General features: G+C 38.8%; 1 protein-coding gene across 2 annotated transcripts in view; it reads left to right on the top strand.

Annotated features, from left to right (window-relative positions):
• The first annotated feature begins 876 nt into the window (after positions 1-876).
• Positions 877-16,563, top strand: part of pkd1b (polycystic kidney disease 1b) — a 29,293-nt gene continuing 13,606 nt past the window's right edge. The window contains exons 1-20 of one of the 2 annotated variants that reach the window (XM_056255507.1): positions 877-1,088; positions 1,245-1,422; positions 1,605-1,780; positions 3,069-3,187; positions 3,901-4,048; positions 4,153-4,418; positions 5,231-5,947; positions 6,119-6,250; positions 6,922-7,097; positions 7,195-7,331; positions 7,516-11,153; positions 11,234-11,398; positions 12,276-12,413; positions 12,508-12,790; positions 12,881-13,112; positions 13,196-13,340; positions 14,008-14,142; positions 14,377-14,521; positions 14,615-15,220; positions 16,409-16,559. In XM_056255507.1, coding sequence (XP_056111482.1) covers positions 941-1,088; positions 1,245-1,422; positions 1,605-1,780; positions 3,069-3,187; positions 3,901-4,048; positions 4,153-4,418; positions 5,231-5,947; positions 6,119-6,250; positions 6,922-7,097; positions 7,195-7,331; positions 7,516-11,153; positions 11,234-11,398; positions 12,276-12,413; positions 12,508-12,790; positions 12,881-13,112; positions 13,196-13,340; positions 14,008-14,142; positions 14,377-14,521; positions 14,615-15,220; positions 16,409-16,559 — 7,835 coding nt within the window. In that variant the 5' untranslated portion in view covers positions 877-940. Of the gene's footprint in view, positions 1,089-1,244; positions 1,423-1,604; positions 1,781-3,068; positions 3,188-3,900; positions 4,049-4,152; positions 4,419-5,230; positions 5,948-6,118; positions 6,251-6,895; positions 7,098-7,194; positions 7,332-7,515; positions 11,154-11,233; positions 11,399-12,275; positions 12,414-12,507; positions 13,113-13,195; positions 13,341-14,007; positions 14,143-14,376; positions 14,522-14,614; positions 15,221-16,408; positions 16,560-16,563 lie in introns of those variants that run through there. The other variant, XM_056255506.1, reaches the window with a different exon arrangement.

Genomic DNA, 16,563 nt, shown 5'->3' on the forward strand with positions numbered 1-16,563 from the left:
TAATGTAACATCTAGATCCGGTAAGGTTTGGAGAAAGGTCTTTGGAATCCAATCTGATTCTCAATGGCCTTTTTGCTGAAAACTATTAGATGCTGTTCCATTGTTCACCCCTGAAAGCTACGACCCGGTATTCAGCCGAGGGAGCCTTGCTACGTCTGTCTGCTTCGCTGTGAAAAGAATGACTGTCAACCCCTGCTCTATCTACTCAGTCGCTTAGCAACGGCTGGTGCGTCTCTGAGAAGAGCCCACTTTTTCCTGTTTTCTGCATTTCCTCGCTCTTGTTTTCTGTACATTTAAACTGGAGTGGAGAGTGACGTATGTCCTGAAGGAGAAAAATAAACAGTTGCCCGAAGGTTAGACTGTATTTTCAAGGTTTTTGGGAAGAACTTAAGCAAAATTGCAGAAGTTCTATTCCAATGGCAAACAGAACCACTGATGCCTTGAAAAATTCAGAATGAATTTTTATCCTTTAATTTTATATATACATATATTAGTGTAATAAAGGAGGTGGTGACGCATTTAACCTGGATGAGCGGTTTTAACTGCCTATTCATCAGGCGGGATTTTACAGCATGTTAATGAGAACACTGTCCAGCCTTTCTTTTCTGTTTTGTTGCTGTGAGACAAACCAAAAGTCATGCGAATGTTAAAGAGGGGTGGGGTGGGGGTGGGGGTGAAACTATGTGTTGAAATGCACAATGCTAATAAGTCACCAAGCACTAAAAGGACAGTACAAGAGAAATACAAAAGGAGGCCAGAGAGAGAGAGAGAGAGAGAGAGAGAGAGAGAGAGAGAGAGAGAGAGAGAGAGAGAGAGAGAGAGAGAGAGAGAGAGAGAGAGAGAGAGAGAGAGAGAGAGAGAGAGAGAGAAAGAGAGAGAGAAACTAAAAGGCAGAAGGAAAGTTAAAGTATGGGTCTTCGTGGATGGACAGAGTCAGAGCATGAAATGGACCCTCTTGCAGTCTCTCTCATGTATGATTCATTATTACTCACATTTATTATGCTCTACCTGGGGAAGAGATAAAATGGCAAATATTGTGCTCCTGCCTCTCATTTGGATTCTCTGTGTTTTTACAAGCTGCTTCAGTGGTGAGATGTTTTATCTGCCTTGCTCAGTAATGGATATTATTCTTGCTAGTTGTTTGCAATCATAGAGCATTACATTACGTGACTTGTGTTCGCTAGTTGTGGATGCATCTAAAATGATCATAATTTGTTTTGGGAATATTTCATGCTTTCCACTAGAATATTATTGCCCAAAGGGGGCAAAAATTGACCGTGATGGTTTGCGCTGTTACTGGATGCCCATATTTACGTCAGCGTGGCTAGAAGCAAGAGCCATCTGTCAAAGAGAGGAGAGAGGAGACCTTGCTACAGTGGACAGTGTGAATGTTCAGACCTTCATACAAAATTCATTTCAACTGTAAGAGATCAAACGATTTTATATGGTTTTGCAGGCCTGATTTTTCCAACAGAAATATTTAAAAGGGAATCTATACAGTACAGTACAGATATATTATTTAGAGATTATAGTCTCAAACACAGAGTATTGCAACTTTTTTAATGGTTGATCCTGTATTTGCTTTTACACTGTGTAAATTCCAGAGAAGCTCCAGTTGGGGTCTGGTTGAGTAATGGAATGGAACAAGTTCGGTTTGATGATTTAGATGCTGAAGACAGTGAGATGAAGGAATGTACCACAATGGCTCTGGCCTCTGGACAATGGACGAATGAACAATGTGATAAGGGAAATTTCATTATCTGTGAGAAAAAGATATCAGGTAAGCAAGCTAATAAACTGTTTTACACATCACAATATCTAAATTATCACCATAAAGACTGGGCCAATAATCATCTACACCTTCCCACAACAGTTTTGCACAATCAAAGCAACAGTAACATTTTCGTTAGAAAAACAAATTGGTAACACTTTTAAGGTCCAGTTCTCACTATTACCTGTAGTTGCTTATTAGAAAGCATATTATATTGGGTGTTTATTTGTACTTATAAAGCACATATTAATGCCTTACTCTGCATGACCATATTCTACATCCTTAATCCTAAGACCTAAAACCTACCTTATACTAACTATTAATAAGCAGTAATTAGGACTTTATTGAGGCAAATGTTAGTTAATAGTTAGTTAATAGTGAGAATTGGACTCTAAAGTGTGGCCAAAAAGGTGTTTTGCTCTCATCACTAAAAAACTGTGCTTTAGCCTATTTATAAATGCTGAAAACAGCATGATATGGCTGAAGATAACGGATTATTTTTTGGAAATAAAATACTTTTAGTATTACAGTATAGTTTGCATTTAGTTTAAAGTCAGCATTAAGTAGCGATAGTCTTTTCTTGTGACGTATAGGCTAATTCATATTGCACAGACAAACACCAACAAAAGCATTTGTTGGGTTTTGTTGGATCCAGTGTGTTACCCCTTTCGGCATCTGTTGTCGTTGGTTCTGGTTTGTCTGGTTTCTCCCGACTGAACATGTTCAGTCAGCGTTTGTCAGTGTCTGTTGGGGCAATGAGAACGTGACAGACATACAATTCTAAATCCAACGGCCAACTTGTTTTTTGGTGTTTGTCTGTGCGGTGTGAATTGGCCTGATATCAGAGTTAAATATTTTCTCAAACAAGAAGAAATGTGGGCTGGGACTTGATTTTTCCATTGGGAATTGATTGGATCGTTGGATCATTGTGTTTGCTATTAATGTGATCTCATGTGAGTGAAAGGTTGTCCCGCACTTGCACCAGTAAACCATCATCATCAGAAAAGAGATGAGATGTCATTGCAACAGGGAGGGGAAGTTATTTTGATTAAAGATTATGAGGACAAAAAAAATAATGATGTGCACAGATACATCATTTATAATAACACTACAAAATTCCAAACAAAAACAAGAATAGTCAATTTTGATTTCATGTGGGTGACAAAGCACATGACAATATCAGCAACATTTGTTTACGGAGTTATTTACAGCTCACATTCAGTTAATCTAAGCCATGCTGCAAAACCTTTGTCAGAACTCGTAACTGACAGCATTGTCATCCATTTTCTCTTTAAAGTGTCTTTGCCATCGCTGGGGAGCTACGTGACAGGTGTGCCACTAATGTCAGAAATATACACAGTGTCCCAGATACAACTGCTACCCTCTCCACCAGACCCAGGACCACACATGGTTGAGGTAAAAAACAAAAACAATTAGCTTATTAAATTGTTAATCAAGGGATCTACAGTTTAAGCCAATAAATTATGTAGTCAACATTTTTATGCTAATAAGAAATAAGTTTAAAAGTTGAGGTTGGTATGATTTTTTTTTCATGTTATGTCGTTTTTGCTCACCAAGGCTGCATTTATTTGACCAACGATACAGTATAAATAGTAATATTGTTTAAAATTGTTTTTCTATTTTAATATATTTAAAAAAAATAAAGTTAAAAAAGCAGCATTTATTTGAAATCTTTTGGAACAGTATAAACGTCTTTACTGTCCTTTTGAACAATTTAATGCAACCTTGCTGAATAAAAGTGATAATGGCTTTTTAAAAAAGAACTTACCGCAAACTTTTTGACGTTAGTAAATGTACATCTGTTCAGTTTTAAAGGGGCTAGAATTCAGAAACCCTTGTTATTAGCGACACCTGTGGCCGTTAAGTGAATTGCAGAAAGCTATTTTGAGCTGTTCACACATTGGCGAAATAAAAATCACTTAATACATGAAAATTCATATTTATAGTCCCTTTAATGTCTTATAGGTCACGTAAATTGAATTTCCAAAAAAACAACAAAAAAACAACAACAACCTAAATGATCATTCTATGAACATTCTATTCACGTTCATTTAAAAATTTGGAAGTTAATACACACCTATTTTGAAATGAAGGCTCTGTGTGCACAGATTATGTTGTTCCCAGGTCTTTGGTTCACCCATGAGGGTCGAGTGCTATCTTTGGATTTAGTGATCCAGCCAAGTGATCAGCTAACCTTTGCTAGAGTGCAAATATTACGGCCGTACTGCAGCCCGAATCATCACCTAGTACCCCCAGGTGAGCAAATTAACCACTAATGAGCAACACATAGCCTACTTTGATACCAGTTTGTAAAGTTATCAGTTCAAGAGGTACATTTTATGAAACATCTTCTCTCTCAGGCTGTAGTTCTCTCCTCAACCCTTTCAGCTGCTGTTCACTGATGCCCATGTGTAACACCACTGGTGGCTGTGTCAGTGGGCAGTACTGGTGTCACCTCCTGGAGATCTGTCTGCCCGTCACCAGCCCGTGCAGTCCTTACCACTCCTTTACCGGGGGACATGTATTCCCTCTGCCTCCCCGATACCCTGCGACGCCACCGTTCTTCCACTTGATGGCAGACATGTCACTGACACTGCCAGCAAGCACTGACCTCACACACATCAGTGTAGGTGGCAATTCTTGTCTTGTTCATCGTTTTTTTTTTTTAAATGATTTAATAATAATGGTTCCGCAAAGAAAAATGGCCTTGCAACAAGACGAGCACTGCAACAATAGTAATATTAGGCTGAAATCCTTTGAGGTCATATTCACTATGGAACATGCTAGATTCTGTATGAAATTCTTGTTATCGGATACGCCGTGCAGGGTTTCCCAATTGGTGGTTCACGAGTTGATAAAAAACGAATAAAACATTAAATCAAATGTAAAATATAAAACAAATAAATGGGGGTGCACTGTGCACAATTAATTGAAATAAAACTGAAATTGGCATATTTTGTACAATTATCAAATCAAAGGCTTCCATTTAATTAAATTAGTGTATAGTCAGTTGCGTATTTCAGAGTGAAGAGCAACACTGTGTTCATTTACACGCGAGCATCTAATGATCCGGTGATTTCAGCATCATAATGCAGCGAACTCCACTTCTGTACCTAAATCACCAGTGTGACAATTAATCTACATCAGAGAACCGTGAACATGTGACGCTAAATTATTGAAATACTTTAAATCTCAGGGGGTAGTAAATATTTTACTTCTAAGGAGTTCGGCTCACCAAACAAGTGTCAATATTTTTGGAAATATCTGTCCGTTAAATGCCGCAGTTAACCAATCAGAATCAAGAATTATAGGGAACCTACATAATGCAAATATTGTGCAAAACAATTAATTGAAATTACTAAATTAATAATTTACTTATTATTGTATTTTTTCCCCTTTTTTTAAATCAAAGACACCTATTTTGTTGTATTTGTGCAGGTCATAGTACAAGACAAACATATCACTGTCTATCCTGATGACATTCTGGCATTGCAACACACTAGACGAGCAGGTGAATTTCTACATTGTGTTGCCGGTACCAGCTCGGCCTGGCGCCAGAGTTACCTCTCCATGCATGGGCCTGAGTGGGGGGGCTGGTTAGAGGGGACCGTGTCTGCCCAATTGAAACAGGGCCAATGGCTAGATGGACTGGTCTGTGACCTACGGGTGATTTACGAGGACACAATGCCACACTATGGAGTTTCACCAATACCCAACACCTCACAGAGCAACAATCCAATCAAAGCAGAAAGTCCTGTCACAGGGTTGCAAGTTTTGCATCCAAAGCTTGACAAGGACAACCAAATGCATGTTGGAGTCAATATCCCAACTCTCATTGTCATCCAGATCATTTCAGGTGGAAACGCAACCAGTTCCTGGTCGGTCCCTGTGTCTAAGAATAAAGTTCCTTTTGAATCCTCTTGCCCGGCTGAGATGCCTGAGATCGAAGGAGGATGTGTTAGGGCTACTCTTGACACGTGGTTCTCTCATGTGTATGTGGAGCTTTCTAGTCAAGGGGAACATACACTAAACATCATGGCTTCAAACAGCTTGAACTTCCAGACTCTGAGTGTGAGAGTTGTGTCTCATATTCCTGTCACTGGGCTGAGCATCCAGCCTCAGAGCTTCAGCAGAGTTCTAGTGGACATACCACAGGTAGCAATTTCGTATGCGCGTCATTGTGAAAAGTTTGTCAGTAACCTTTTTAGAATTTGATGTGCTAATGATATTTACATGGTATTTGAAGAAAAGGTTTTTAGAATGTCATAACTAGACTTTAAATGATTTAGGGGGCTTACCTTTTCCTTTTCTTTTTTCCCCCTACAGTTGTTTACAGCTTCAGTAGTCACTGGCACATCAGTGAAGTATACTTGGGTTATTGATGACCTGGTTCAGTTTACACACATAGGAGAGTCTTACAGTGTGTTTTTAAAAAAAACAGCAGAATACACACTAAAGGTAAACATGTTGATATTACAGAAATATTTCTAAATACAAGTTTAAACCCTTTTGTGAAACTGTGCCTAAAGCAATGGTACAATGATTTAGGTTTCAGTTCCTTTAAATAAGTGGTTCTTGGCTGGTTTTGCTAGTTTTCAACAAAAAAAACCCCAAGGATTCTTCAAATCAAAATGTTTTACAAAATGTGTTAATATTACAATTAAGTTAACTGCATGCAGAACTGAAAACCTTGTAACAAATGCAAAATTGTTAGTCAAATTATTAACATTCACATTGGCTTGTCTTTATAGTTTGCCTATTTTGGTAAATGTTTCTTGAATTACAAGGGGTCCATGCTTACTGCACTCCATTTTAGGTATTGCAGTTGCACAATCCATATTTATCTTTGTTTCAAGTGGAAATAGTTCTAATAGGATGTACAGCCTTTGTCTCCTCTCTTTTAAAAGTATATAAATCTATTTTTTTGTTATCCAATGTATGCATGATTATGTGGTTGGTTGCATTTTATTATTTGCATCCAGCATTGTTGTTTTCCTGCTGTCAATGACTGGAACTGTGACCCATTTTGAAGTCACGACGCACCAATTGATAGTCATTGCTTAAGGTTTTGTTATGAATGAATTCATGTTTCTAATTTCTTCAAATCTTTACTGCTTTCTCTGCTCTAGGTAATGGCAGATAACCCTGTGAGCTCTCAGTTAATTGAGGTGAAGCTCACAGCCGATGTAATGACCCCATTAGCTGACCTAGCAGTAATTTCCCTGCCGGAGGCCATTGCTGTAAACACCTCAACTGTCTACAAAATTCAAGTTATAGCTGACATCTCTATAGGCGTTACAATCAGGTTAATGCCTCTGAATTATAATTGAGTTAGAATTATGAAATTAAATTTGACCTCTTCTGAATGTATAATGCTATTATGAAATGATTTATCTCTCCAGATGGGATTTTGGTGATAATACAGCATCTGTCAGTCACACAGTTGCTGCTCCTTTGGAGATGGATGACAGCTATCTTCACCAAAGTGCCAAACATGTCTATCTGCAAGACTCTATCAATCATACATTTTCTTTTCCAGGTACTGGTAATAATTTTAATTGAGCATTGCTACAGTGGCATCAGTCACTGAAAACCCTTTTCTTTTCTTTTTTTTTTACTTGATATTGTAATAAACCCAATTACTGAGTGCACTTTTAAGTGTCTATGCCTTGGGGGGAAAATATTACATTCTAAATTTCAGGATATATAATTTTTCTTTTTAGGTGACTACACAATGAAAATAAAGGCTTACAACAAATATGACCGAATTGAAAAGGCTATAACCATTCAAATAAGGACTCCAATATCAAGACTGCTGGTGTCATCATCTCCTACTGTCTGTCAAGTCAACCACACCATCCTCTTTGAGGTCTCACTATGGCCCTCTTCATACGGAATACTTTATTTATGGAATTTTGCCGATGACTCCGATAAAGTGAAGCAACATTCCAGTAAAGTCAGGCATGTTTTTAAAAGGCCCGGCACATACAACGTCACCATCAGTGCCAACAACTCCTTGACAGTCTTGACTAACTATACAGCAGTGGAGGTAGTTGAGACTGTCTCAGATCTCCAGTTAAATTACAATGGCTCCATTGAACTGAACAGCACCTTTGAAATCAGTGGCAGAGTGTCTGCAGGCACTCATCTAAAATGGACCTTTGAATTTGGAGATGGTTCGATACTAAAAGATCTCACTGGAAGCTCAGCCTCTCACATTTACAAGTCTCCTGGAAATTACACCGTTGAGGTTTCTGCTTATAATCGTGCAAGTAAAGAACACCGGTTAGTCAATGTGGAAGTCTACCGTTTACTAATTAGCAAAATTATCCCAACAGGCTGCATTTTGAGTCAAGCAGAGACTAGTTTTGAGGCGTTAGTCAAAGGCTTCGTTCCTTTTTTGACTTTTCACTGGGATTTTGGAGATGGCACACCATTGTCTGTTGTTAAAGGAGCTACAACTATCACTCATACTTTTCTGACTTCAGGCACTTACACAGTTGTTGTAAATGCTCATAGCCTTGTGGATTCGGTCCATCATGAAACCAGCATATGTGTTGAGGCCCAAATAACAGATGTTACTCTGCATTCAGCCAAGAGTGCTGTAGCGGTGAGTGAGGAAATATGCTTTGATGTTTCTGTGCTTCCCAAAGTACCAGGTTATCTGTTTTGGTGGTATAACAACCTTTCTAGCTATATGGTTCCAGTCAAAGGCCAATCGCACCATTGCTTTGTTTTTCAAGAGGAGGGTTTGTATGAAATTTCAGTGCAGATACAAAACAAAGTCAGCAACAGAACAGCAAAAGCGACCATTTTGGTTCAAAGGCCTGTATCTAATCTATTCATAAAATATGAAGGCAACCATGATGCAATGACTGTGAATCAGTCCTATTACTTTTGGGCTGAGCTTCCGGGTAAAACAGCTTCTTTTCAGTGGAATTTTGGAGATGGCTACAAAAAGGAGGGCCAAAATCAGTCACACGTTTTTGGTTTTCCTGGGCGGTTTCGTGTGACAGCCACCGCATCTAATGCTATTAGTTCATGTTTGGTGTCCATAGAGATTGAGGTGCAGGCACCTCTCTCGTCCTTAATGGTTAATACCAATCAGCCAATTGTGGAGGCTGGAAAAGAGACACTGATAATAGCTCAGACTGATGTTAATGAAAATGTTGTGTTTTACTGGACTGTAGATACTTCACTACCTCCAAAGCCTGGAACATCCACGTTTATGTATGTGTTTCCTAAAGCAGGGGTGTTTCGGATTAAAGTTGCTGCTCAAAATCTTGTCAGTCGATTAGAAACCATAAAGCACATTGAGGTTGTAGAGAGAATACATGGAGTTCGAATTCAATGTCAGGAACTGCGGTCTACAAGATATGTCCTGACAAATCAGACTGTACTATTGACGGCATCAGTGACACGTGGTTCTAACTTGACATACGAGTGGACTACAAACCAAAGTTGGATTAACAGAACTGCAAGTTATAGCAAACAGTTTCCACTTATTGCAAACATCCCTGGTGATATACACATGAGACTGGTGGTATCCAATGCTCTTGGATCAGTAGATAGTGAACTTTCACTGAGAGCTGTAGAGCGAGTGTCTGGGTTGAGTATTTCATCGCCAATGAATGCTGTAGCTAAAGAAAACCCAGTGAGGATATCTGTGAGTGTAGCATCTGGAACAGACCTTCACTACTCATGGTTCCTAGACTCTGAGCGCAGTCCGGTAATATCAGATGTGCCTTTTGTTTTGCATGTTTTTAAAGTTATCGGTTTGGTCAAGATCAGAGTATCAGTCTCGAATGTGTTCGGGTCTGATAATGCAACCAAGCAACTAATAATTCAGGAAGACATCTCTAAAGTGGATATTCAGATAAATGGACAATTCAGACCATTTTTCGTAACTTCAAATAGCCATCTGTTATTCCATGGCTCTGCAGGAACAGGAAATGTCCTGCACTGGGAATGGGTTTTAACGCTTCACAACAACAGTGTTACTGTTCTTGCTGACAATCAAACCGTTAGCTATTCTTTCGCTGAAGTTGCAGATCACCGGATCTCACTTAACGCTTCAAACAACATTAGCTGGCAAAATGTTTCATACCCTCTTGTGGTTCAGGACGCCATCCAGGGACTTTTACTTACGGCAAGCAGTGATGTTGTTTGTGAGGACGATATGGTTATTTTCTCACCCTCTATCTCCAAAGGAAGTGAAGTTTCATTTTCTTTGGAGTTTGTTCATGCAAGTTATTCCGTGGATATTGGGCAGAATTTTACAACCTCTTCTCTTTCAGTCGGAAACCATCTGGTGAGAACAAAAGCAAAGAATAATGTCAGTTACCAAACTGCAACAGTGATTGTGAGAGTCGTGGAAAGAATTAAAGGTCTGCATTTGATCGGATGTTGCTCTGCTGTCCTAGAGGCATCCAAAAACATCAGTTTTCAAGCATCCAGTGACTCACAAGCCAATTACCACTGGACTTTCCTATTAAATGGAGTTCAGTCCTCTTGGGAATTCGGGCAAAATGTTCACTTCACACCTTTTAATAATGGATCCCTGTCTGTTACAGTGAAAGCTGATAATGGCTTCTGCTCACAGTCCCTGACCAGTACAGCAACAATACAGAAGTATGTGAAGGAAGTGAAGATTTTTACCTCCCATAATGCAGCTTTTATTGATTATCCGATCACTTTTGTAGCCATGACAGATGGAGGCAGCAACCTTAAATTCATCTGGGATTTCGGTGATGCCAGTGATGGAGCCCTGGTTACAGAATCCAATAGACAAGTCCACAAATTTAATGCTACTGGTGAGTTTGTGGTGAAATTAACAGTTTTCAACAACATAAGTGAGATCTCCACTCAAAAGTCAATTAAAGTACAAGAGCTGGAGTGTACCCAGCCACTAATCTACATTGTAAAAGAACAATATAAAATATTAAAATCCGGACGGAGTTTCTTTGAAGCACGAGTGGACTTTAACGGTTGCTTTACATACAAAGCATCATATTTCTGGGAGATCTTCAGGGGACAAGATTGCTCAGGAATAGACAAGGTGCCCTTAAATGATTCAGTGGATGTTACAACACCACTTCTTTCTCTGCCAAAGCACACTCTAAAAGTGGGAAACTACTGTCTGGCATTTACCGCTAGACTTCAGGGAACTCCTCTAAAGCAGAACAGGTCCATAAAGCTTACCGTGGTCCACAGTCAGCTGGTGCCTGTGATTGAAGGTGGTTCTCACAGGCTCTGGTCAACTCAGTATGATCTGATAATGGATGCAATGGAGTCTTTTGATCCAGATTCAGAGGAGAATAATATTGAGTTGTTTCAGTTTCAGTGGAGTTACACTATAGAGGTACAGTAAATTACAAATGCAGTAAATTCTTCATTTACTGCTGGTGAACACTCGATTGATAATGTATTCTCTGCTTCCAGAACACAACAGCATTGTCTTCAGCCGTTTCCACCCTTCATTATCATATTCCAGGAAATGGTAGTATGCTGCTTCTTCCCAGAAGTGCACTTCTGCCAGACAGAGTGTACCACTTTACTCTCAACCTTTACAAAAGTGGAAGACAACCTGTCTCTATATCACAGTCGGTGAATGTTAACTTATTTTACTTCACATTGCTTTTAGCAGTTCACAAGGAATGTATTTGTCATTAATACTCTGTCATCATTTACTCACCCACATGTCGTGCCAAACCAGCCACCACCAGCGCTTTTGATCATTTTTACAAAAATTCCACAGAGCTTCTGCTTGTAGACAACAAAACCTGTTTTATTCTTCTAGGAGCTATTTTTACTAACACTTGAATGTGGGTAAGTATCATAAAAAAGCAACATTTTGAACAAAAAACAACAAAATTGCTGATCACTTAGCCATCACTCTAATCACTAATCCAACAAAACCAGATGAAGGCATCTGTCGGTGCAGTGTGAATTGGCCTAAAAAGTACAAAAAAGACATTCATTTATCCATATCAATTGAGCGGTTTAATCCTAGTCTTCTGAAGCGACAAGATTGCTTTATATGACATATCTATTTAATTTAGGCTTTTATTCATGTAGCCTATAAAAAATTATCAACACACTTACATAGAGCACATCAAATATGGTAAACGCCAAATCTTTAAAGGAAGCCCACTCAATTAATATCGATTAATTTTACAATATCTTTTGAACTTTTTGATGCATCAACATTTTAGTTGGACTTTTTTAGTGAATGGACAAAAATGATGAGAAAAACTATCTTTATTTGCATTTTGAGGATTAATGAAAGTCTTAATGGTGGAATGACATGAGGGTGAGTAAATGATAATAGAATTTTCATTTTTGGGTGATCTCTTTAAGCTATTCAAGGAGCTTTTTGGCCGTTTTAAAAAACAATATGTCACCCATTCATTAAAAATATGTCAACACAGAACAGAAAACTATGTTTGTCGAATGTCTTTAATTGTATTTTTATTATTTTAAGGTTAAAGTCTACAATGCCGCTTTGCTGCCAGTGACTGTAAAGTGTGTCTCCTGTAATTCACTGTTGTCAATCCACATGAGTCGCAGGCACCATGTTGCCTTGACTGGCCATTGTTCTTCATGTCAAGACACTGTACAGGTATTCAATTCCCAACTTCCCATTGAATAACTTCATATGCCTTCATAAGTCTTGCACATACCTTAGTAATGTTTTAAAAACACTTTAACTACAGTACAGGTGGACTGCGGAGAATCAGAGAGGTGAAGCTTTAACACTGAATGAGGTCACTACCTCGAAAGGAAGTCTCTGGAGAGAAATAGTCATTAAACCAGGGGTGCTAATGGAGGGCCAAGAATACACCTTTACTGTCAACGTGTCTGAGCCAGCCTCTGGGCTTTGGGGGTCGGCAAGCATCACCTTAGTCCCCAACCATCCTCCCTACGGGGGTATTTGCACTCTGTCACCGGACGACTCGCTTAATTTCCTGGAAACTATGGTCTCTTACAGTTGCTCAGGTAGTGTCATTTCTCTTCTGCTCTTATTTCTCACCCAAGTAATGGCTCTGTGGATTGACACATTCTTTGCTATTTTATTCTCAATGGCAGGGTGGATGGATGATGACGGTGACTCAGCTCAGCTGATATTTTCACTGCAGGTGGCACAGTGTGAAGATTTTGGACCATTATGTCCCTTGATTACCCTTTACAGAGGCACTCAGAGTACGTCCGGCTCCCTGGTGCCGCTGGGTAGTCCGTATACAGTGGAAAACATATCTGTTGTTCACATGCTGGTGCTGGTAGAGGACAGTATGGGGGCTTCAGTCATTGCAGCAAGGAAGTTAGTCAGACATTGGCAGTTATATTCAGATACAATTTGACAACACATCATAGCACCAAAATAATACTGGATATCTTCTGCAGGAACCTGACAGTGCTGCTGTGTGACCACTGCACTATGGAGTGGTTGAGGAATAAGAGTCAATCAGAGTTTTGGCCCTTGCTTCAACAAGGAAACCCTCAGGACATTATCCAATATTCTATTGCCTTGACCAGCCAACTCAACCAGGTAACTGAGATGGCCCTGCCAAACCAGCAGTCTGCATGTTTATTAAAAGGTGCACTCAGTATTTTCCTAATTAAAAACCGGATGGATAAAATAGATAAATCATGCTCACTTACGTGAAATGAAGATCAGTAGCATAATAAAAAGTTTACACAGAGTGGGTCACCAACATGTTAAGAGTACTCAGTTTATCTTGTTTATTCACCTTTTATTGGACACTTTTGCTTCCGTGGAAAAAAAATAATTATGACTGGCCGCAGATGGCACATTTGTTGTGTGCCATTCATCGCATAACTATCATATTTTCAATTCCAAATTAGATATTAAGTTATGCTGTTATTTGTGGTAGCAAAGCTGATGCATAGATTGAACTTAGAATTTATGTAATTCGAATAAGTAAAATTCAGATAAACTAATATAACTGTTTTTATAAAAGTTTGAAGGATTTACTGACTTTACAAAGAGTCAAACAGATACATCTGTTTGAAATGTAACGTGTTGCTACAATGTCTTACTGATAATATTAACTTTGTGTGTTGTTGCATCCACACCACTAGATGTCAGTCCAACACAACTGCCATAAAAATTACTGAGTGCACCTTCAGTTTCTGTGATGGTGTGTCAGACCATTAGACATGTGTTTTTAAATCAAAATCATCCACTTCCACAGCTAGCATCCGTAAGTGCTCAAGAGTTGGAGGACAAGATTCAGATCCGTGGAAATGTGATTCAGGCTCTGGCGTCTCTGCCGGTCTCCTCATTACAGGATGCGGCTCTGATCAGCTCAGCTTTGGCCCAGTCTACAGTAAGGCTTTCAACTATTAAAGCTCATGGAAAGTATAGCATTAAGCATAGCTTGACACAAAGCATGCCAGCACCGTGACACATGTGGCAAAGGCTCATCACTGAATACAGATTGCCTGCTGTGCGTAATGAGGAGTGCTGGGAATACAGAAAGTACCCATGCGGACTAAGAACAAAGCATTGTGATGTTACAAATGCAAATGATGTACTAGAAAATGTACTTTCCTGTCTGCAGGTGTTTCCCTCTGAATGGCAGTGCAACGGCTGTCATGCAAAGGTTCTGAAGGTCACGGAGAAGATGATCAAAGTGATAAGAGAACAAACAGGACCAGGTGACATCAACCCCACAGACAGCGGCAGGAACATTCTGGCTGTTTTAAGTAAAGCAGAATTCATATTCAGCGTGACAATAGAGGTTCACTCTGAAGTTGAAAATGAACCGTGGCTTAACCATTCTTACATCTTCCCTGCAGGCAGCACACTGACTGCTGATCAGAGGCAGAGGAGCAATTCAGGCCTCAAGCATGTGGATACATCAGAGACAGCTGTATCAGCACTGGAGCAGATTTTAGAGCTCATGCGCTCATTAATGTTGTCGCGGATGAGTGGGGAAGAAGCTCTTTCCCTCGCCGTTCCAAAGATCAGTGTGGTGGGCGTACGGGGTGATCCTACTAAAGACCTTCTGTGCACAGATCCTCTAAGCCACTGCCAGTTTCACATCCCATCAGCACTGAGCTCTCGACTGAAGGAGGAAAAGCAAGAGGTCCTGCAAATCCTTCTGCAAATGGAGGGTGAAGAAAACCCATTCCTTCCAGCTGCAGAACCTCCTATCACGACCACGCTTGCAGCCATGGAGTTTGCTACGCCACAGGGGAAGCCCATTTCGATCGCCAACCTGACACTAGACACTGCGATACAATTTACTTTACACAAAAAAGTACAAGAGACAGAAGATGAGAGGTTACTATGGACAAATTTTACTCTGCCGTCCAAGGGAAGTGTAAATTTCACAGTCAAAGCAATGGACACAGATCCTCAGACTGGACTCTATGTTGCCCTAAACTTCAGTCTCATCCCAGGTAGTGCGCCAGCCAATGCATTGCATCTTATAAGACTTCAATATAATATATTATATATATATATATTTTTTTTTATTTAACCTTTATTTAACCAGGAATAGTCCCATTGAGTTACAGTAACTCTTCTCCCAGGGAGTCCTGACTAAGATAGGCGGCCAAAAAGTTGCAAAGAAAAAAAAACATTCATATTACATGAAACATAAAAAAAATTTACATACTACACAACAAATCTCTATACATAGACTATACATATACAAACAAGACATTTTGTTTAACTTAAGTAAATACAAACATATAATTTAAAGGGTACCTAGTTAAAAACAATTATACCGTTCAGTCAAAGTTGACTTTAAAAGGTTTTTAAAAATATGAATAGATGGAAGTGATTCTAAATTTAAGGTGTTTTGGAGTTCATTCCAGACATTTGGTGCATATGATGAAAAAGCTTTTTTACCAAATTCTGTTTTTGTTGATGGAATAATTAATAATATTGTTTTTTGACGACCTTGTTCTGTAAATACTGTTTTGGTAAGTAAGTAAATTTGAAATGTAAATGGGTAATTTACCCATTAGTGCTTTGCCAATAAAAATCAATAATATAATATAATATTAGGATGCATTTAAATCATCAAAAGTCTGAGACTTTTTTTAAAAGGAAATAATACTTTTATTCAGCAAGGATGCATTGAATTGATAAAAGCTGACAGTAAGTACATTTATAATGTTACAAAGGATTTTTATTTCTAATTAATACTGTCCTTTTGAACATTCTGTTCATCAAAGTATTCTGAAAAATTATGGTTTACAACAAAATATTGAGCAGTAGCACCACTGGTTTCAACATTGATAATAATAAGAGATTTTAGCACCAAAACAGAACATTAAAATGATTTCTAGAGGATCATGCTTTTTACTTTAATTTTGATCAAGAAAATTAATTTACTTTGATAAATCTTTATTTATCAAGATTTAATTTACTTTGATTTAATTTGACTTTAATTTTGAACTGTAGTGTATGTTATTGTATTGTCTTTAATTTAATTTATTTTATGAAATTAATGTAATGGCCAGTGGGTCTCAGTGTTAACAAATGAGGAAGAAAAATAGCAAAAGAGGTATATAATATGTTAGCAATATCAAAATGTTTTAGCAGTATATAGAAAGCCTGTGCTTTGTATTGTCGAGCAGGAGCTGGTGAGAAAGTCTCTGGACTAGTATGGATCTATGTAGACGACCAACCAGTTCATCCACTGTCTGAACAAACTCATTCCCAAGAGCTCACCCTCTCTCTCTCAACTGAAACTCCATCACTGGAGCACACCATCTTCCTTACACCACTGTAA

This window comes from Rhinichthys klamathensis, unplaced genomic scaffold (assembly GCF_029890125.1).
Source record: "Rhinichthys klamathensis goyatoka isolate OS25496 unplaced genomic scaffold, OSU_Roscu_1.1 h1tg000121l_1, whole genome shotgun sequence".
Lineage (NCBI taxonomy): Eukaryota > Metazoa > Chordata > Actinopteri > Cypriniformes > Leuciscidae > Rhinichthys > Rhinichthys klamathensis.